This window comes from Eurosta solidaginis, unplaced genomic scaffold (assembly GCF_040869045.1).
Source record: "Eurosta solidaginis isolate ZX-2024a unplaced genomic scaffold, ASM4086904v1 ctg00000623.1, whole genome shotgun sequence".
NCBI lineage: Eukaryota > Metazoa > Arthropoda > Insecta > Diptera > Tephritidae > Eurosta > Eurosta solidaginis.
The window spans coordinates 493113-515886 of record NW_027136883.1 but is presented as its reverse complement, the minus strand read 5'-3'; the positions used below and the strand labels follow the sequence as shown (position 1 = coordinate 515886).

Here is a 22774-nt window from a genome sequence, read left to right as displayed (position 1 = left end):
TGTCTATTTGCTCTGTGCTCCACAGGAACAACAGTGGCTGCCAGCCAACAGCAAGAAAGCGATGACGTCAGATGCAACAACAATAGCAACAAATTAACAAATATTTCCGAAAATACTAAAAATAGAAATTTTTGATGATGAGGAAAATAATGCTGATGAGCAGCAAAGAAACAAGCTTGAATCCGCCATGATGAATAGCGCACATACAGTGCAGCAAACTGAGATTTCAAACGCTTTACCGCACACAATCGATGTGGATGTGGGGGAGAGTGATGACGATAATGATGAAGCGTTAGTCAAGTCCGAATTAGCAGCATTGCAGCAACATGTAAGTGATTCAACCGCACCTGCCACCAACATTGCAGGTTTCGACGAAAATGTTGACACCTTTGGTACGCTGCTCGGCGAAGAGTTAGTGAACTCATATTGGCGTGTTTTTAAAATACCCACAGGTGGTAATAATGCTAACGCCGCGAAAGGATTAAACGCCAATAACATATTTGCCAATCAGCTGCAGCAACGTTTGCTGACATCACAGCAGCAGCATCATCAACCACCAGCACCCAGCACTTATGTCCCACCACATGCACCAGCACCACCTACATCACCAGCAACAGCAATCTGCGAATGCAGTAGCACAAAAGCATGGACCCTCCTCTACCTCCTCTAGTGCCAACAGCAAATCTATGTTGCTCGGGGACAACAACAATATATTGTGTGGCACACCGAACGTAAATACGCCAAGCGCTGCTGCTATGGCTGCCGCTGGCGCAATGTCCGCACAACCACATCCACCCTTGCGACCTGGCTATTTATATGCCCTACCATTCCAATTTCAGGAACGCGGTCATTTCCGCTTTGGTGATGATTTGCAACTGCCACCAGGTGCTTCCATGGCTGGTCGTCTCGGCGAATCGCTCATACCGAAGAGTGATCCAATGGAAGCCAAGTTGCAGGAAATGTTGCGCTACAACATGGATAAGTATGCCAATCAACCGTTGGACATCTCTCGGCGTATACGTGAACTGTTATCAGTGCATAATATTGGTCAGCGGCTGTTTGCCAAATATATACTGGGCTTGTCACAGGGCAACGTATCGGAGTTGCTGTCCAAACCGAAGCCATGGGATAAGTTGACCGAGAAAGGACGTGACAGTTATCGCAAAATGCAAGCCTGGGGCTGTGATGATAGCGCTGTGATGCTGCTCAAGAACGGTGAGTACAAAATGGTTTTTTATTTACATACTATTATCCCTTTAGCATAAAGTTTGACAGCGCAACACATTGTGACAGTTAGTAAAGCGTTTAAGCATCTGGGAGGCGATGTTTATAATGTGCCCCTGACAGCTGCAACCGCACGCAGGTATTTGTGCGTTACGTTGCGCAGCAAAACTCTGAAACTTTTTTTTGCTAGCAACATATGTGTGCGGCTCTGGTGATAAGCTGCACCAGGTGAGGGTTTGTCAAATGCTATTGCGTTACGGTTTAGAACATTTTAATCTTCTTACTGTGTTAAAAATTGAATTTAACAAAACCCTGTCATAAGAATGATATGTGGTAAAAAATTTAGAAAAAGATCAAAGCAGGATATTCAGGTGTACTTTTTTAGTTTTAGTTCAAAAAGCTGCAGTTGAGTTCATAGGGATAAACAAGTAAAAATAAAACACCCCAAAGAACCCCTTATTGAGCTTTTAAACCATAGGTCTACAAAAATTTTAAGTGATTGCCCTTTCGTCTACGCAATGAGAGCATAATTGTGCTGTGGAATGCCCTTTTTTAAAGTAATCGTGAATAGCGGTTAAGCATAATTTAAAATTATCCACAAGACAATCCTAAAGAGAACCGATTTCATCCAAAAACATGTGGAAATATTTTGAAGTAGTCTAAGGGCGGATACCTATATGAAACCTGAACCATATATTGTCAGTATAAAAGTTTAGATGTTTAGATGTCGGGATGTCCGCCTACTGTGACGCAACCAGAACAGCTAACACAATTGAGTGAAATTCGGCCTAAAATCCAGCTGCTAGTCTGGATTTATTTGTTAATTTTTTTTGTAAACAACTTCTAAAAACTATATCGAAACGAACCGGTTATAGTTCAAAGAGCTTGCGAAATCAATCCGAAATTATTTTGGAAACAATTCCAAATTGGTCTCGCTATGATTACAAAACAGCCTAGAAATAGCGCCAAAAAACGTCCCAAAATGGTCAGTGGTAGTCCCGATATAATATCGAAACCAAACTCGAAAGTGCTCAGCGATAATCCCGAAATGATCACTAAATACTCTCTAACTGATTGCATTATTATTCCGAATGCAAACAAGAAACTTCTCCAAAACTGCACGAAAAAGATACAAAACAAAATGTCCAGAAATTGCCTTGGAAAGATCATTGAAAACCATTCCCATACATTCCCTAAATAATTCAGAGCGCGATGGAAATGCAGTATGAGTTAAAAAAACGGCAAATTACTCACGGGTTCAAATAATTCGTATATACGTTCGAATTAAGTAAGCTCATGTTTTGGAAAAGGGGAGCGAGAAAATTTCCCCGGTAGGTGGCGCTGGATTCGTGGTAAATATTGTTAAAATTGGAACAGCTGAAGAGTTGCTAATAAACGCAGTGCTATAAAATCTAATGTCATTGATCAAGTTCTGTTGAATGAACCTAAATACATTCCCCACAATTTTAAATTTAAAACATATAGTACATATATGGTTATGTACGAGGCTTTATATAAAAAGGAATGCAAAAAAAGGCAATACATAGAGACAAATTACAAAATAATAAAATTTTAAAAAATTTATTTATATAAGTATTTATTATTTATTTTTTTTTTTTTATTTAAATGGCTAAAAAATTTTATTTTAAAAAATTTGTTTTTTAACTCTACACTCAAAACAATATACAATTCCCGCTAAAAAATTTTTTATTGCACATCTGTTAAAAATTACAAAAAAAAAGCGCATCTCACACATTTTTCATACAAAAATAAAAAGCGACATCGATATGTTACCAGAAATTCAACTAAATCAATTTAGCTGCTAATGCAATCAAACGGAAAATCAAATAATGCACACACACTGAAGGCCAACAACTTGCAAATGTCAGCTTACATAAATCCAAACATACAGACATACGAGCTTAAGCAAAAGTATGCCAAAGTGACATCCAAATCAAACATAACACGAAATTAGTAATGCATAGAAAAAAAACATCTCAAAAAAAATTGTGCAAAATAAATATATTGTGCAATAAATTTTATAGAATTCAGCACACAATTTCACATACTACATAACTAAATAATGTGAAACAACAAAAATATTTAAACATATGTATGTGTAATGCAATTTAAGCGCTTGTGCGCACAATCTATACAACGACAATCAATCCTAAAAAGCTAAGCGACGCCTTCAATTTGGTATTTGTGGACCGTTGCGATGCATTTATTGCTATTCAAAATTTTTCGACATAAATAATTACAAAAAAATTTATGATTTTACACACACATGCATATGTGTGTTAATACATATGTAATTTATATAGAAAATAGATTTTCTAATGAGCACAATGCGTACCGCAATGAATTAAATACACTGAAACAAAAAAGCTGATAAAATCAACCGAACTACGAGTAAATTTTAAGAAATCTTCGTTCGAGCTTATGAACTGTCGAAAAATAAACGCAATTGTTATGTATACAAAAAGCACTTTATTACAGCACTACTATGGTAGTAGATCTTCACAATTCAATGTATTCGCGTATTTCACTTATAGCGTGTTAAAGTAAAACTGATTAACTACTCCTTATCTTGCTCTGATTTTATACTCTCAAGTTCTCGTTCGCCTATTTCCTTCTCGAATTGTTGCTTATATACTGCTCGTTTTTGTATCTCATATATAAAGTTCGTTCCTGTATCCTGCTCGTTCCTGTTTCTCATAGAGGATGTTGCCTTCAATGTATATGTCTGAGTAATATCGCTGTACATCTCTTCATCTCAGATTATCTGTTGTCTTCTATGTATATGTGTGACTGTTTTCTATTTCATCTGTATACCTTGCTTTTGTTGTTGTCCAGCATTTAGTGCTAGCAACATATTGACGTGTCGAAACTGCTAATATTCGCCACAATACCAATGAAAGTATTTAAAGTAACAGATTACCGGCAACATTGGAGTAGTAGTGACTGTTAATATGAGAGATATTTCTGTGACACAATAAGCCATAACAACGAAGAAGTGGGTGTCGTGAGCGTAAGTGTCTCTTTAAAATAAACCGAAGCTTTTGCGTAATATTGACAGTTGTGCGCTGTTGAAATTATCAATGAAATCAGTACTTTTAACAGAAAAGCCAAATAGATTGTTTGAGAAGCTTTCATTTTTACAGAATATTATTAACTTGAAACCAATAGTTTTTGTTCTGTTGAAATAGCTAAAAACATTTGTTTTATTGATAGAAAAATCTTGGTTAAATTAACCATAACACGTTAAATTTTATTAAATGTCCATTAATTTAAGCACAACAAAACTGTATTCTTTCTTTTCCTAGCTTCATTTCTTTCGGTGTATATAAGCAGTAAATAAATTGACCACAATAGCATGTGAGGCATATAAATATTTGGGAACCACCTTCGAATGTCTAACAAAAAAAAAAAAAAAACATTGGGATAAATATTTACAAAGTATAAACGTCATTTAAATTTTTTGTTTATTATTTAATATGTTTTTTTTTTCTTATCTTTTTGCACGAGTAGTATTCCAAATTTTCGCGCGCATATCAACAAATTTGTTGTTAAAAATTTTTTGTTCCTTTTTTTTTTATATTTTTGTGTTTGCTAATTTGCATGCAACTGCCGCAATCGCTTACATTTTTTTTCCTAACCACATCATACCGCGCCTATCGTCCCTTTCCCTACTTTACATGCACACTCTCAAACGCTCCACTTTTACTTTGCTTGCATTGATTGGTTGTTCATTGGCTTACTGCCAGACTACAAAAATTAAAAATGCGGAATTTTTAATTATCTTTGATTTTATATATAATCATTCATTTGTTTAAATTTTATTGGCCAAATTGCTTGTCATGCTATGACGTAGACAGCAAATTAACGAAATTTAGTTATGATAATTTTTTTTTAATTTTTATTTTATTTTATGTTTATTTTATATCGCTTTATTTTATTCGTTCTTTTAACTTTTTTCGTACGTTTCAAAATTTTTTAATTACCATTTCACATGAAACAAATTTGAGAAGTTTCCGTCTGCTAATTACTGCATTTGCAAAATTCGCATGCAAATACAAAATAAATATCTAAAAAGCAACTAATTAAGATTCAGTAATTATTTTTATATTTGACTGAAATTTTTTCTTACACCACTGATGCACGAACATTGATAACAAGTTTTGCATGCCATAAGGTTTGCTTACTTCAAAGCGCATATGTTAAAGTTGAAGGATAAGTAATGAAGTTAGACCAAGAAAGTAAGATACAGAGGTTCGGTGAGCATTGAAACTTCATGTAATTATAATTTTTTTTTTTTAAATATACAAGTTTTAACATTTTTTTAACTTATTAACTACCAGCCTCTACCCCCAAGAAAATGCAACATAAAATTCTTGCGATACACCCCGATATGATCCTGAAAATAGCTCCGAAAAAATTTTCTTTGAAACAGCTTCGAAAATATCTCGAAAGGCACAATCGCAAAATAATCCAGAGATAAACCAGCAATGATCCATATAAAGAAGAATGTACTTCAACATTTAAAACGGTGTGGCTCAAAACTTCCCTGAAATACATTTTGATGAAATGATCTCTAAATGGTCTTAAAAAAATTCCTAAACCGATCTCGAAATGATCCGATGAAAATACCGCGTAACAATTATTCCGATATGATTTCCGAAGAGCCTCGAAGCAGCTTCGAAAATATTCCCGAAAAGGTCCGAAATAGTCTCGAACTATACGCAGATAATCACGAAATAGTCATGAAATGTTCTAACCGATATTATTACGAAAACAAGCAGGGCACTACTCCGGAACAGTCCTGAGAAAATTTGGATAACAATCTCAAAACAGTATTGAAATAGTTCTAATATATTTTGAAATAGCCTCGAGAAAGGTTCCTTAAATTATAAATGCAAAAGTTGGGATACTTGGACGTCTGAATTACACAAAGTTATGCCGATTTAGCAAAACAGTTCCAGGGGGAGTATCACTGTCCTTTTCTCCTAATATAAGTATTGAGTCTAGGTTTACATGGCCCATAAATGAAATATCATTGGAATAGCTCCAATCGAACTAGAGGTATGAAAGCTTATAAAAATAGAAATCCATGCTACTGCTCACTTAAGTTATATCAGCTAGATGTAATTAAAAAGTAACTGTTCCCAAGGAGTGTAGAAACCCACCTCCAAATGTGAAATAGTAGGAAAACAGCATTAATAAGAAGGTAGGACCTTTTTAGGTGAAAAAAATATACTTCGTAGAAGAGAAACATATTCAAAATGAGGATAAGCGAATATGTAAAACAATAAGAAATTAAAAAAGGTAGTAGGAAATTGAAAAAAGTACGAAAAGAAATTGTATCTTTGTAAAAGAAAATGATTAAAACGAGAATGCAAAAGTTGACAGAATGCCATATAAAGTATATGAAAATAGTAGTATACTAAAAGAATAGTAGAAAATATGCATGCATATCATTTTCATTTTAACAAGATAAAATTAACATAGCGCATGTGTAGCAAAATATTAAAATAAAAGTATCTGAAATAGTATGAAAACAGCATTAGTAAGAAAGTAGGATATTTTAGATTGAAGGAAATATGCTAGGTGTATAGCCGTAACCGAGTAGACGAAAATAATTAAAAGCTAAGATAAGTTGCGAAATTAAAAAAGTAGTAGTAAATTTAAAAAAGTAGTAGGAAATTTAAAAAGTAGTAAATATTTTTAGCACCATTTTCATTTTAACGGCTTTTCTGGCAGAGGATATGCTTTTACGAAACTACTTTAAAAATTATACATATTTTGCTAATTATTTACAGCAATTATTGGAACATGATTTCTGTTACTTTCTCATCTTTTCACATTTCATTTCATTTTTTGGGGTATTGATATTTCTATACCAACATGATCTAATAAATACATACAAACGTGCATAATTTTTAAGTTGAAACTACACCCATTTATTTACTTTATACTCTCTTTGATATTTGTACCCATTCTGTCCATTGCTACTCCGTCAACAAATTAAATTAATTACCAACACTTAACACCTTGTCGCCGATCTTTTCTGTCAAAGCGTACCAAAGGCAAAAAAGCATACAAGCAAACAACAACTAGAAGTAATTACATACAAATACACTTATCTTATATATGTATGTGTGTTTACTGCCTAACTGCATTATAGGTATGTTTGTATGTAGCCACAAAGGAATATAAGCTGTCATATTCGTAAAAGAAGGAATATTTTTCGCACGCTGACCCCAATAATTGGCGTTGAGCCAATGTTGACATGCTTGTAGTCATGCGTACAGATAAATACATAAGTATTCAAACAGATAAGCACGAGAAAAGTACTCATTTAAAATTTTTTTATACTCAGTTGAGCAGAGCTCACAGAGTATATTAAGTTTGATTGGATAACGGTTGGTTGTACATATATAAAGGAATCGAGATAGATATAGACTTCCATATATCAAAATATTCAGGATCGAAAAAAAATTTGATTGAGCCATGTCCGTCCGTCCGTCCGTCCGTCCGTCCGTCCGTTAACACGATAACTTGAGTAAATTTTGAGATATCTTGATGAAATTTGGTATGTAGGTTCCTGAGCACTCATCTCAGATCGCTATTTAAAATAAACGATATCGGATTATAACCACGCCCACTTTTTCGATATCGAAAATTTCGAAAAACCGAAAAAATGCGATAATTCATTGCCTAAGGCGGTTAAAGCGATGAAACTTGGTAGATGCGTTGACGTTATGACGCAGAATAGAAAATTAGTAAGATTTTGGACAATGGGCGTGGCACCGCCCACTTTTACAAGAAGGTAATTTAAAAGTTTTGCAAGCTGTAATTTGGCAGTTGTTGAAGATATCATGATGAAATTTGGCAGGAACGTTACTACTATTACTATATATGTGCTAAATAAAAATTAGCAAAATTGGATGAAGAACACGCCCACTTTTTAAAAAAAAATTTTTTTAAATTCAAATTTTAACAAAAAATTTTATATCTTTACTGTATATAAGTAAATTAAGTCAAAATTCAACTCTAGTAATGATATCATGCAACAAAATACAAAAATAAAAGAAAATTTCAAAATGGGCATGGCTCCGCCCATTTTCATTTAGTTTGTTTAGAATACTTATAATGCCATAAGTCGAACAAAAATTTACCAATCCTTCTTAAATTTGGTAAGAGCATAGATTCTGTGACGATAACTGTTCTGTGTGAAAATGGGCGAAATCGGTGAAAGCCACGCCCAGTTTTTATACACAGTCCACCGTCTGTCCTTCCGCTCGGCCGTTAACACAATAACTTGAACAAAAACCGATATATCTTTACTAAACTTAGGCCACGTACTTATCTGAACTCACTTTATCTTGGTATAAAAAATGGCCGAAATCCGACCATAACCACGCCCACTTTATCGATATCGAAAATTACGAAAAATGAAAAAAATGCCATAATTCTATACCAACTACGAAAAAAGGGATGAAACATGGTAACTGGATTGGTTTATTGACGCAAAATATAACTTTGGAAAAAACTTTGTAAAATGGGTGTCACACCTACCATATTAAGTAGAAGAAAATGAAAAAGTTCTACAAGGCGAAATCAACAGCCCTTTGAATCTTGGCAGGAATACTGTTAGTGGTATTGCATATATAAATAAATTAGCAGTACCCGACAGATGATTTTCTGGATCACCTGGTCCAAATTTTGGTCGATATCGCGAGAACGCCTTCACATATACGTCTAAGGGCCACTCGCTTTTAAAACCCTCATTAATACTTTTAATTTGATATCCATATCGTACAAACACATTCTAGAGTCACCCCTGGCCCACCCTAATGGCGATATCTCGAAAAGGCGTCCACCTATATACCTAATGTCCACTCCCTCTTAAAATGCTCAGTAACACCTTTCGTTTGATACCCATATCGTACAAACATTCTAGAGTCAGCCCTGGCCCACCCTAATGGCGATATGTCGAAAAGGCGTCCACCTATAGACCTAATGCCCACTCCTTCTTAAAATGCTCAGTAACACCTTTCGTTTGATACCCATATCGTACAAACATTCTAGAGTCACCCCTGGCCCACCCTAATGGCGATATCTCGAAAAAGCGTCCACCTATAGACCTAATGCCCACTCCCTCTTAAAATGCTCAGTAACACCTTTAGTTTGATACCCATATCGTACAAACATTCTAGAGTCACCCCTGGCCCACCCTAATGGCGATATCTCGAAAAGGCGTCCACCTATATACCTAATGTCCACTCCCTCTTAAAATGCTCAGTAACACCTTTCGTTTGATACCCATATCGTACAAACATTCTAGAGTCACCCCTGGCCCACCCTAATGGCGATTTCTCGAAAAGGCGTCCACCTATAGACCTAATGCCCACTCCCTCTTAAAATGCTCAGTAACCCCTTTCGTTTGATACCCATATCGTACAAACATTCTAGAGTCACCCCTGGCCCACCCTAATGGCGATATCTCGAAAAGGCGTCCACCTATAGACCTAATGCCCACTCCCTCTTAAAATGCTCAGTAACACCTTTCGCTTGATACCCATATCGTACAAACATTCTAGAGTCACCCTTGGTCCACCTTTATGGCGATATCTCGAAAAGGCGTCCACCTATAGAACTAAGGATTACTCCCTTTTAAAATACTCATTACCACCTTTCTTTTGATACCCATATCGACAAACACATTCTAGAGTCACCCTGGCCCACCCTAATGGCGATATCTCGAAAAGACGTCCACCTATAGACCTAATGCCCACTCCCTCTAAAAATGATCAGTAACACCTTTCGTTTGATACCCATATCGTACAAACATTCTAGAGTCAGCCCTGGCCCACCCTAATGGCGATATCTCGAAAAGGCGTCCACCTATAGACCTAATGCCCACTCCCTCTTAAAATGCTCAGTAACACCTTTCGTTTGATACCCATATCGTACAAACATTCTAGAGTCACCCTTGGTCCACCTTTATGGCGATATCTCGAAAAGAACTAAGGATCACTCCCTTTCAAAATACTCATTAACAGCTTTCATTTGATACCCATATCGTACAAACATATTCTAGAGTCACCCCTGGTCCAGCTTTATGGCGATTTCTCGAAAAGGCGTTCACCTATAGAACTAAAGTCCATTCCCTTTTAAAATACTCATTATCACCTTTCATTTGATACCCATATCGTACAAACACAATCTAGAGTCAGCCCTGGTCCACCTTTATGGCGATATCTCGAAACGGCGTCCACCTATGGAACTAAGGATCACTCCCTTTCAAAATACTCATTAACAGCTTTCATTTGATACCCATATCGTACAGACACATTCTAGAGTCAGCCCTGGTCCACCTTTATGGCGATATCCCTAAATGGCGTCCATCCATAGAACTATGGCCTACTCTCTCTTAAAATACTCTTTAATACCTTCCATTTGATACACATGCCATACAACCACATTCCAGGGTTACCCTAGGTTCATTTTCCTACATGGTGATTTTCCTTATTTTGTCTCCAAAGCTCTCAACTGAGTATGTAATGTTCGGTTACACCCGAACTTAGCCTTCCTTACTTGTTTTAATTAAAATTATGCGTGAAAAATGTTTGCTTTTATTTCTAAAAGTTGCTTTCAATTTGGTCAAAAATCTTATTAATTACCCCTTCTGAAAAACTTTTTTCACTCCTAAAATATTATGACGCCTAAAAGTGGCAGAATTTTTTTCCTTCTTGATTTAATTACTTCATATTAATGATGTTATAGTCCTTTATCTATATTGAGTCGTTCTAAAAAAATCAAAATCAAATTCAAAAATGCATAGAAATATTTAAAATTTTTTTGTTGGAATTTTTTATTTAGCAGCGCCACTTCATCGTTAATTTTGTACTTTTGCTTGTTGTTCATGCATATTTTGCCAGTTTTAGCTACTCTAAGCATACAATTTTAAGAAGAAATGAAAATAATTCATGAGTAAGCAAACTGTATTAAAATATGAGTAGTTGTCAACATTATGTTGCACACAAAGAAGTTGTCAAAAGAAAAGGTTGGAATGTCAGAAAGTGGTAAAGTGTTGTGTTTCAATAGAGCCGTAGGACAACATCGAGGTATAGCTTAAAGAACCCTAAGAAACAAACATTTTTTGAAGGACAAAAAAATATGTATGAAAAAGTTTCAAAAATAAGACATAGTAGTAGAAAGGTGCTAAAGGTAGTAGAAAAGTTAGAAAAAACGTTTTAAAAAATATGAGAAAAATAGTAAAAACGAGTGAAAGCGGAGATCACTAGAGGTAAAAAAGGATTTTTAAAGAGGCAAATAAATATATGCATATGATAAAGGTGAAAAAGTAAAGGAAATTAGTAGAAAGGTATTAAAAATGCAGTAGAAAAGTATTGAACATTTTGGGAAAGTAGTAAAAAGTGAGAAAATCTTGCTAAGGCTGAAACTAAATTACAGAGAAAGATATTAGAACTAACCTCTCAATAAATAAGTCAAATATATTGCAAGGAGAGCGGCGTTAAAAGTAAATAAAAGCAGTAGATAAGATATTGAAAAGTATATTAAAGTTTAAAAAATTAGCATAAAATAAAGAAACCCGTAGAAAAACTATAATTAAGTTGTTCAGAAAGGTCTATGTTAAAGTAGGAAAGAAAAGAAGTAGAGTAGGAAATAAGTGAATTTCAAATTAGTATATGCACATGAGAAAAGTGAAAAAAGTAATAAAAAAAAAAAAACAAAAATAAATCTTTAAAATAAGTAAAATGGTAAAGAGAGCGAAGTTTAAAGTAAATTACAGCCCAATAGATAGTATAGTACAAAAGTTTTAAAATTTTGAGAAAAGTAGTAGAGAAATTAAAATAAACTATAATTAAGTCAGTCAGAACGTAGTAGTAATTCTTAGTTAAAGTAGTAAATAAAGGTTGTAGATTAAATAGAAAAACTGTTTATAAAATAGCAAAAAAAAGTTGGTATAGAGGGCTAGATGAAAAATAAAATAAAGTTGTGTAAAAGGTAGTAGAGAAAATTCAAAATATTTTAGAGAAGTATAACAAAAATAGAAAACAACGTAAATATTTATATTTAAATTAGTGAGAAAGATATAGAAGAAAGTCTGTGTCAAAAGTATTAAAAGAAGGTAGTAAAAAAAGTAAGTTAAAAAAGGCCATGAAAAAGGTAGTAAAACAGTTAGTCTAATAAATAGAAAAACTGTTCCTAAGACAGTAAGCTGTAAGAAAACAGCGGTAAAGTAAAAAATAATGTTTTTAAAAAAATGTAGTAAAAAAAGTAAGTTAAAACAGCCGATGAAAAAGGTAGTAAAACAGTAAGTCGAATAAATTAAAAAAATTATGATAGAAAAACTACTTACTTACTTACTTAATTGGCGCTTAACCGTCTAAACGGTTATGGCCGTCCAACAAGGCGCGCCAGTCGCTCCTTCGCTCCGCCAACCGGCGCCAATTGGTCACACCAAGGGAGTATAAATCGTTTTCCACCTGGTCCTTCCAACGGAGTGGGGGCCGCCCTCTACCTCTGCTTCCATAGGCGGATTCCGATAGAAACACTTTCTTGGCCGGAGCATCATCTTTCATTCGCATAACATGGCCTAGCCAGCGCAGCTGCTGCGTTTTAATTCGCTGGACTATGTTGATGTCTGCGTATAGCTCGTACAGCTCATCATTAAATCTTCTTCGGTACTCGCCATCGCCAACGCGTAGAGGTCCATAAATCTTTCGAAGAACTTTTCTCTCTAACACTCCCAAAGCCGCTTCATCTGCTGTTGTCATGGTCCATGCTTCTGCCCCATATAGCAGGACGGGTACGATAAGTGACTTGTAGATTATGATTTTCGTTCGCCGAGAGAGGACTTTACTTTTCAATTGCCAACCTAGTCCAAAGTAGCATTTATTGGCAAGATTGATTCTTCGCTGGATTTCAGTGCTGATGTTGTTGCTAGTGTTGATGCTGGTTCCCAAATAAACGAAGTCTTTTACTATTTCGAAATTATGGCTGCCAACAGTAGCGTGGTTGCCAAGGCGCATATGCGCTGACTCTTTGCTCGATGACAGCAGGTACTTCGTTTTGTCCTCATTCACCATCAAACCCATCTTTACCGCCTCTTTTTCCAGCTTGGAGTAAGCAGAACTAACAGCGCGGGTGTTTAGGCCGATGATATCAATGTCATCAGCATATGCCAGTAATTGCACGATTTTATAGTATATTGTTCCAGGGCGGTTAAGTTCTGCAGCTAGTATAATTTTCTCCAGCATCAAGTTAAAGAAATCGCACGATAGGGGGTCACCCTGTCTGAAACCTCGTTTAGTTTCGAACGGCTCGGAGAGGTCCTTCCCAATTCTGACTGAGCTGATGGTGTTGCTCAACGTCATTTTGCACAGCCGTATAAGTTTTGCGGGGAAACCAAATTCAGACATAGCGGCATATAGGCAGCTCCTTTTCATGCTGCCGAAGGCGGATTTAAAGTCGACGAAGAGGTGATGTGTGTCGATTCTCTTTTTACGGGTTTTTTCCAAGATTTGGCGCATTGTGAAAATCTGGTCGATGGTAGATTTACCAGGTCTGAAGCCGCACTGATAAGGTCCAATCAGCAGGTTCACGGTGGGCTTCAATCTTTCGCACAATACACTTGAAAGGACCTTATATGCGATATTAAGAAGGCTGATTCCACGATAGTTGGTGCATTTTGCAGTATCCCCCTTCTGGTGGACTGGGCAAAGAACACTTAGATTCCAATCATCGGGCATGCTTTCGTCCGCCCATATTTTGCTAAGAAGCTGCTGCATGCGCCTTACCAACTCCTCGCCGCCGAACTTGAATAGCTCCGCAGGCAATCCATCAGCGCCCACGGCCTTGTTGTTTTTCAATCTGGTTATTGCTATTCTAACTTCGTCATAATCGGGCGGGGGACATATATTCCATCATCATCGATTGCGGGATCGGGTTCTTCATCTCTGCGCGGTGAATTGCTGCCTCCATTTAGGGGAGCAGAGAAGTGTTCCCTCCATAACTAAGCACTCTCTGGACATCAGTTACAAGGTCGCCGTTTTCATTCCTACAGGAGTTTGCCCCGGTCTTAAAACCTTCCGTCTGTCGCCGTATTTTTTGGTAAAATTTTCGGGCGTTATTCCTGGTGGCTAGCAGCTCAAGCTCCTCGCACTCACGCCTTTCTGCTTCTGCTTTTTTCTTCCTGAAAAGGCGTCTCGCTTCCCTTTTCAACTCACGATAGCGTTCACACACTCCTCTTGTCGCGCTCGCTTTTAACGTAGCCCTGTAGGCAGCGTCTTTTATTTCGGTTGCAACGCGGTATTCTTCATCGTACCAGTTGTTTTTCGTGGCCGCCGTTAACCAATTTTTTCTTCGGCGGCAGTACGAAGTGCTTTGGAAATATGCTCCCACTGCTCCTGTATTCCTTCAGGATGAGTTGTGCTTTCAGAGAACAGGTGTGAGAGTCTAGTTGCGAAATCATTGGCAGTCTGTTGTGATTGAAGTTTTCGACGTCTAGCTTTCCTTGTGTTTTTTGTTCCTTGTTTTTAGATAGAAAAACTAGCAGTAGAAAAAAACAGTTAGCTTTTAGAAAACAGCGGTAAAGTAATAAAATAATGTTTTTAAAAAAATTTTATAATAAAATAATAGTAGTAGAAAGAGTATTATAAAGCTAAAGTTAAATAAGAAGAGTATCATTAGTTGGTATATATAAAAAATTATGAAAAAAACCGCAATAAAGAAGACATTTTTTTATAAGAATTGTTACAAAGTAACTGTGATATAGTAGTTTGTAGTAAGATTTAGTTCTATCAAAATAGTTTATCTCTCCAATATACTCAAACTTTTACCACACGTTTTCCTCACACTCTCAATTACACTGCTGCCATTTATATTTCATACTAACTTTCCCTTTAAAAGTTGACATTTTCCTCAAATTGTTTTGTTTTGCGGTTTCGCCATATCACTCGATTTGGCTTTCGCTCTGCATCTGCCACACAAACAACTCCTTCTCCACGTTCTTAATGACTTTCATAGTCAACCTACTGCGTTACGTATTTACTTGCTCACATTTCATTTTAAGCGGAAATATGCAATTTTTCAGTAGCCGCCAAACATCAACGTCTACTGCCAACAATTTAACCTCAACCTTCTTTAACTTCCTTTCTACATTTTCGTTAGAATGCCTACCAAGTACGAACTATTGCTTAAGCGCCCTTCGAAATGTCGTCAATTGTTACGACTATTTATTGTTATACTATTGGTATTTGTCGCTATATAACGGCATTTGTATTGAAGTATACTCTAGCACGCATTTATAGAAAAGTAATTTAAATTTGTTAATAGTTTGACAGTTTGGCAGATTTATAGGTGCTTGGCAGTGAACGACGCACGAAATAAAGGTTAAACAATTGAGGAAGTATTCAAAGATTTGGAAAAAAGGGTTGCATTCTACTGATTGTTAGATAATTTAAGGCTTTAACGTGAAGCCGTAAGTCAAAGTATAGAATTTTTTTGGAAAAGTATGAGAAGCTTGGAGGTAATTTAAAATATTTTAGGCTGGGTGGAATATTAACCCATCGCGTGTGCCAATTCGAAAACGCCCTATCTCAGAATAATTTTCAAAAAGGCCCTTACCAGAACTTGTTTCAAAAAAGCCCATCCTAAAATTTTGCTGAAAACGCCCTATTTTAGATTTTTTTTTATAAATGCCCTATCTAACGTCAAAAAGTATTGAATTTATGCAAAAGTTACATCCAAGAGCTAGTTTAAAGACTTGAGTTTTATTTATCTACATTTTGAATATTTAAAAAATTCATTTCTCTTTACAAACAAAAATTATTGCATATACATAGCCGCAATTAGCATTTCAAATGCAAGCTCATCCATATCAGTAATAATATCCACTTAAATTTTCAAACGCATTTAAGCATTAAGAAGTAGCTTTTACAAAACATGTTAATTACTTTTGCAAATCTATGAGGTGTATTACTCAACATTTGGCACGCTCCAATTAATTAGAATAATTTTCGCACCTAAAAATATGCAACGGCTATATACTTTGAACTTTGTCAATACTGTATAGGCGGCTGTTAACTTTGATGTATTGTAAAATTCAATGGCAAGCAAAAAATTAAAAAAGTCATTGCTTTTGCGCACTTAAACAAACAAATGCAATCGAAATTGGAAATGAAATCGAAAAAAAAATCAAACAAAGCCTTAAAGTATGCCGCAAATGCAGGCAATGCGCCTAACAAATGGCAGTAGAGAATTGAAATGCAGAAGTGAATGGGTGTAGCTCAATAGAGCGGGAAAATTGATTAAAATAAATGCTGGATATAGAAATTCAGATGCTGCGAGATGACTACAGATGACGCAGTTGTCGCCAGTTTTGTTTTTAAACCAAAGAACACGTCAACTTAATTCGCACACTAATACTGCAGCCAACTTCACCACCGCGCCTCTATGTTTTCTCTCTTTCTACACGCTACTCCTGTGCGTACTCCCTACCATACCTCCCCACCTAATTACCATCGTTGGCTAAGCATGAAATTGCGCTTACCTGCCTAAAATTATACTACATCGGTATTTTGCGTTATTTTATCCCTTGTTTTCAACGTTATAATTTCTAACAATTACAATTAAAAAATCATTGACGCTTAAAACATTTGACGCTAAAATGTTGACGACATTTCGCAACAACAATTACAGCAACGAAAAAGTCACGCTCTCCTAACAGTGAAAAACAATAACTTCAAAGGCTGCAATTGTTGTTGTGCAAAGGGTAAACATAAAAAATATATACAAATATAAGTAAGAACGAAAGAGTTGAATAATTAGACTGCTGCGAAGCGTTCAAGTTGAAAGATTGTGAGGTAGAGGCGGTTCGAAAGGCATGAGTGACGGAGGCTTAGTTAAAAGTTAGCATAATTCGCTGATGATTGATTTATTTGGTGTGGAAATAATTTGCTACTTTTTATGAAATACAAATTAAAAATTTGCATTATTTTAAAGCATGAATGAATTTTTCAGGCTTTAACTTCTAATAACTTATAGGACATTGTAACATTTAATGGCTGCCAACTAGCTAAATATAATTTTCTGCCTCACAAGTATTTCTAAAGCCTATTCTGACACTTTTTTTAGCGTTTAAATTACTTTTTTATTTAATATTGCGCATAAAATTAATTCGCCGCAAAAAAAATTCTCGGAATATTTGTTTAAAAGTTGCTTCACTATTTAAGCACTTTTCCGACAACTTTTTTTGGGAGGGTAAACCATTAGTTGAATTCGCCGCGCTAAAGATTTGGTAATTTTTTATAAAAATTCGACTTTAAAGTACTTGAATCAATGTCATACTGTTTATTTAGGAGCAAAAGAGGCGTAATCAAAGCAAAATGAATTCGCGACAAATTGTTTTTCTTAATAATAAACATTTGGATACGAAAAGAAATGTAAATTCTAAAAACTCAAAGTTGTGATATCAAAACAGTTTTCATACTTGAACTTTTGGATCTGTTGTTGCTAATAATTCAGTCCTTAAATTGATATTAAAATATCTTTGACACAAATTGAATTCGCCGCAACATTTTTTACTTTCATTACACAGAATAGGACTTACATTGTACTTTAGATGATATTTATCTTCGATAGCACTGTTTGGAATTTTTCTACCAATTTCTCTTGCAGAGAACTTGCATAAAACCACTTTCAGTGTAGCAATTTTAAGCTATGGAGATTTTTTTGCAATTAAACAAAATACCTTGATATTTGTATGACTTCGCCGTAAAGTAAAACTAAGCAATTATTATTATACAACTGCCTCAATCAATATATTTACCAATATAATGTTAAGCAATCATAATTATACTTAATTTTGAATTCGCCCCAAAAATTGTATGTTAAAAATTAAGGCAAAACGAGTTATCGCTTATAATAAAGCATTAAATTTGAGAAGGAAGTTAAAAAAAAATGTGTAAGCCATTTCGCCATAAAGAATTTTTGTATAAGCAAAGCAAAGTATTCCTCAATTGCGATATTAGAGATATGGCTAAAACTGTAAACGCTTTAATTACTGCATTTAAATCCCAATACATATTCAAGTCTTTTCGTTTTACTGTGCGCTCTTCGCTCCTACTACAAATATTGCATACATTTGGGCGCATGTGCTAACTTAGTTAACAGATTTGTCTGACAGCCGTATATATGGATAAATATATACCTCGTCACTCTTACCCTCTTGCATATTTCACCACCACCACATTTTTTTCCAGGCTTTTAAGTAATTAAACCGTTTTGTGTCGGAAATCATTTTTCACATTTTTCTTACTTAGTTAATACCCCCAAAATTCTGCCTAAATGTATGCAATGGACAGCAGTGTTCACATGTGCTATTTAATGCCTGCCATGGGACAGTGAAGTTCCAATTTTCATACCAAAATTCTCTTACTCTCTCATTATGCTGGTGACAAAACATTAACAAATTATTAGAGTTTTCGCTTTCATCTTGTGCGCAACAAATTTAAAACTGTAGCGATGAGTGAGAAGATCGGCTACACCACACAGCTGTTGGTGATGTTAATCTACAGCAAATTATAAGCTTCAACTTAACCAAATGGGTGGACAAAAGTCTCGCAAGTCGGTCACTTAACTCTTAAACTCTCATGTACGCTATATACGCAAATATAGAGGCAATCATTAGTAGATGTGCTTGTTTTCTCGTACACTTCACTTTCTGGAACGTGCATTTTTGTCAAAGTTCAAGTCCACTAACTCGCCACATTCCATAGTCGTCTGTGCGAAATATGAGGGTTGCTGGCGCTGCATCCTTAAACAAAAACGAAAAAAGAAATATTACAAAAAAGGTCAGAAAAATTTCGTTAGCACACACACACCCGCTTACTTTAAGTGTCCGATATCAAAATGGAACGTTTGTCGTGTCGGCCTTTGTCGGCACACACATACACTCTTTTTGATTTAAGCCGCCAACGTTGCCGCCGCTACCACATGCAGCGCCTGCAAGTATGCAAAGACTTTTGCTATGCCGGTTGGTTGTGTGCGATTAAGGGTGCACATGCCGACTGGCGTGGGATACGCAATGTCTGTTTGGTTGAGAAGTGGGGAAAATGGAAAAAGTTTTACTTCCTCTTTAGTCCGTAAACTGACCACTTTCGGTCAACCGAGCTATTTGCGTTGTCCTTTCACTTGCTTCTGTTCATTCTTTCGGTTTGTTTTTTTGTTATTTTTTTTTTTTGGCAATGCATACTTTCACTTTCCATTCCCCCTCAACTCCCTTTCAAGTGTGCGTAATGAACCCCTTTTTGCGCCTTTTTGATTTTTACTTCTTTCATATACTGCCACTAGTCCTCCAAACAGTCGACGCCTTTTATAAATGCGGAAGTGTTGCCATGCCATTATTTGCTCTCCAAGATTCACAATGCAGGCGAATTTGCCTGATTTTTGTTTACTTTTTCCACCCAAAAACTTATTTCTTCGCTACCTCGCAGTTTTTGTACAATTTCGTTTTAAAGAGAACACCTTCAGCTTCCCCCAGTGCCGTTTTTGTTTCCTATTTTTCTTTTATATCAAGTTTGTCTTTTGTCTTCCATTGATGTAATACCAATATTTGTTAATAATATTGACACTTGCCTTAAGTTGTATGTAAAAGTATCCTTTCGGACGTTCGCTGCCAAAGTGAAAAAGGTTAGCCAATCATCATCACCCGCTTACCTCAGCCATGCCGTTTCATCGCAGATGAAAATCAATCCTATTGTATTGTTGTCTGTGCGTCTATGTCTATAAAGGATAATTGCAACATGTGTTTACTTTTGTATATTCGCTTCACTTCACTCATTTGGCAAGTGTTGCTTACAATTAGTGTCGAAAGTACTTAGTATCGTTTAAGAGGACCGTAGTAAATTTTTTTTAATGATTTTGTTCTTGGTTTTTTTGTTGTTTTTTTGCAATCAGGGCATGCCGTGAAATGGGTAAATATCCATTTGGAGGTAGAGATTAGACAGCGACATTTAAGAAAAAGATTATTCCGCGTGGATTTATAAAGAAACTGATTTCGCCGCATTAAAAAATTAACCCGAAGTGTTAATAAACAGAAATATGCATAATTGTTGCTAACTTTGTGTATGTACCAATTTCCACGATTTCGCCGTGACAAAAAATATGGTTAAATTTGCTCAAAATCATTCTTACATCCAAAATGTTGACAATAAATCCATTCCCCAAAGTTTCAGCATTACAAACTAAATTCGCCGTATTCTTAAATCTATTTGCGAGCTCATTTCAAAGAAGCGCGAATTCTTTTTAGTTTGAAGTAATTGATATAAATTTATTTTCATACTTCTTTCGAAATGCGCCGTAAGAAAAAATATTTAAAATTGTACGCAAATGTTTCGTTATAGTTCATTCTTAGCAGACGTGGGTATAGTTGTGCATATGTATATATTGAATGCAAAGAAAAACAAAATCAAACTATTTTAATTTCAACACTTTACTGAAACATCAGAATAAGCAGAATAGGCCAAATTAAAAATTTATACTAATTTATCGCTTTAAACTCTCCTCCTTAACTGCTCGAAAATGCAGCAAATATTTTAGATTCATATGAATTAAGCAGGGATTGCACTCATAGCTTTTAAATTTACGAAAACATTTATTTGAAGCAATTTCCAATTTATAATTTATTTAATATTTTTGAAAAAACTTAAACAACGTGACATTAGGATGGACAAGGCGACAGCTTTTTCGATTATACCTTGTTAATCTCTTCAAAGCCTTTTCTTCCGGGAGTGGTATTACATTCATCACAACAAAACAGACGGAAGTAATTTCGGAAAGAATTTTGCATTGCAATCGACATAAATTTTAGTTCATCGCGTAACAATATTACACAAATAGTTTGGGAATGAAAGAATATTGCAGTTATAATGTATGACTTGTAGTTTTTGTTCATTTTGCGATGGAGTAATTTGTTTAACAACTTTCAGCATATCTACGTTTGCCTTTTTGTTCAACTGTCGCAATTCGCCGCATACATTATTCTCACTGAAAATGATTCAAGTCGTCTCATCTCACATAACTTACTACACTAATGACTTAAATTAGCCTATAAAGTAGCATAGATTAATTCGCCGCAAAGTAAAATTTCAGCATTAAGAAAGAATTACATTATTTAAAAAAAACTGTGTTATAAAAAAATCAAAGCGCTTTGCTTAAATATCAACACTAATAAATAAGCGCAAATCCAAAGACTAGCAGAGGAGAAAAAGAGCACACACAACAACATAAATGAGACTCGACGACATATTAATTAACGATCGCATTAGTGACAGACAATGCTGACCCGTCCTCCACAGACACAATGATTCGGCAAGTATGTTTATCAAAAGCGAGATGCACGCATAGTCATCGGTTAGTGCACAGAGAAAATCCATCTTCAAATGACTTGACGGTGACAAATTTTGTATATGTGGGCGGCGAAGGGCATTTTAAAATGCACGTGGTACGCAACTTCTTAATCGGATACTTCTTAATATGCTACTTTGGTTCTCTTTCATCTAGAACTGCGTAAAACAACAACAGCACCGTAAACAAAGATGGCTAATATAGAAATTAGCAGTTTAGCATGTGTCAGTATGTTACTAAAATACACCGCTACTAAAAGCCGCAAGAGTGAACGCATCTACTTACACACACACGCACGCACGCATGCTTTTAAGGAGATATTTTCGTGGTCCGATTTTAGTTTTACACTGCATTAAAATGAAAAATCGAATATTGTTGTCGGCGATGGCAATGTATACTACAGGTATGACACATTCAGTATAAAAGCAACAACAACAAGTGTAAAAGAATGCAGAAGAATATGTATTACATACTTACAACAGAAATTAAAGCAAATTAAATATGCGTGCGTGACAACAATGACATAAAGTAGCGGTAAAATACTAAGTTGCGTTGATGTTACCGGTATGCTCAAATGCTTTATATGTGCCTGTGTGAGCCGATGCATTTTTCCTATTGTTAAAACTAATACAGGCTGAATAAATATAGATATATGATCAGACTAATTGAAAAGAATACGTAATTGGGGTACACGGATTTATTCTACAACTAGATAAAATCATAAACTTGAAATGAACATAAACGAACTCGCCGTACACAGCAACTTATATATATGGGAAAACCATAAACTTACTACCAGCGACACACACTTTCATAGGAATAAATAATTACAAATTCGCCGCGTACAATATATCTAGCAAATGACAATGACAAGAACTGACAACAATATTTTTCATGATAAACAAAACATTTAAGAAAATGATAACTTAAGAAATCCGTTTTTAAACGGGGTTATTTAGCTTGACTTGACAGGCAGGCCGCACGGCCGCATGGCCGCATGCACGGCCGTTGTGAACGAATTTTATAATTGAAATTTAAGTAACTTCCCGATAAGCTACAAGCTTGAAACTTGGAATATAGTTCAGAACCCGATGACAATGCAATAATAAAA

General features: G+C 35.5%; 1 protein-coding gene across 1 annotated transcript in view; it reads left to right on the top strand.

Moving 5' to 3' along the window:
- Positions 1-572: 572 nt before the first annotated feature.
- Positions 573-22774, top strand: part of LOC137235639 (homeobox protein cut-like) — a 67442-nt gene continuing 45240 nt past the window's right edge. Inside the window, exon 1 of the mRNA XM_067758533.1 lies at positions 573-1215. Within this exon, the coding sequence (XP_067614634.1) occupies positions 573-1215 (643 nt within the window). The remainder of the gene's footprint in view (positions 1216-22774) is intronic.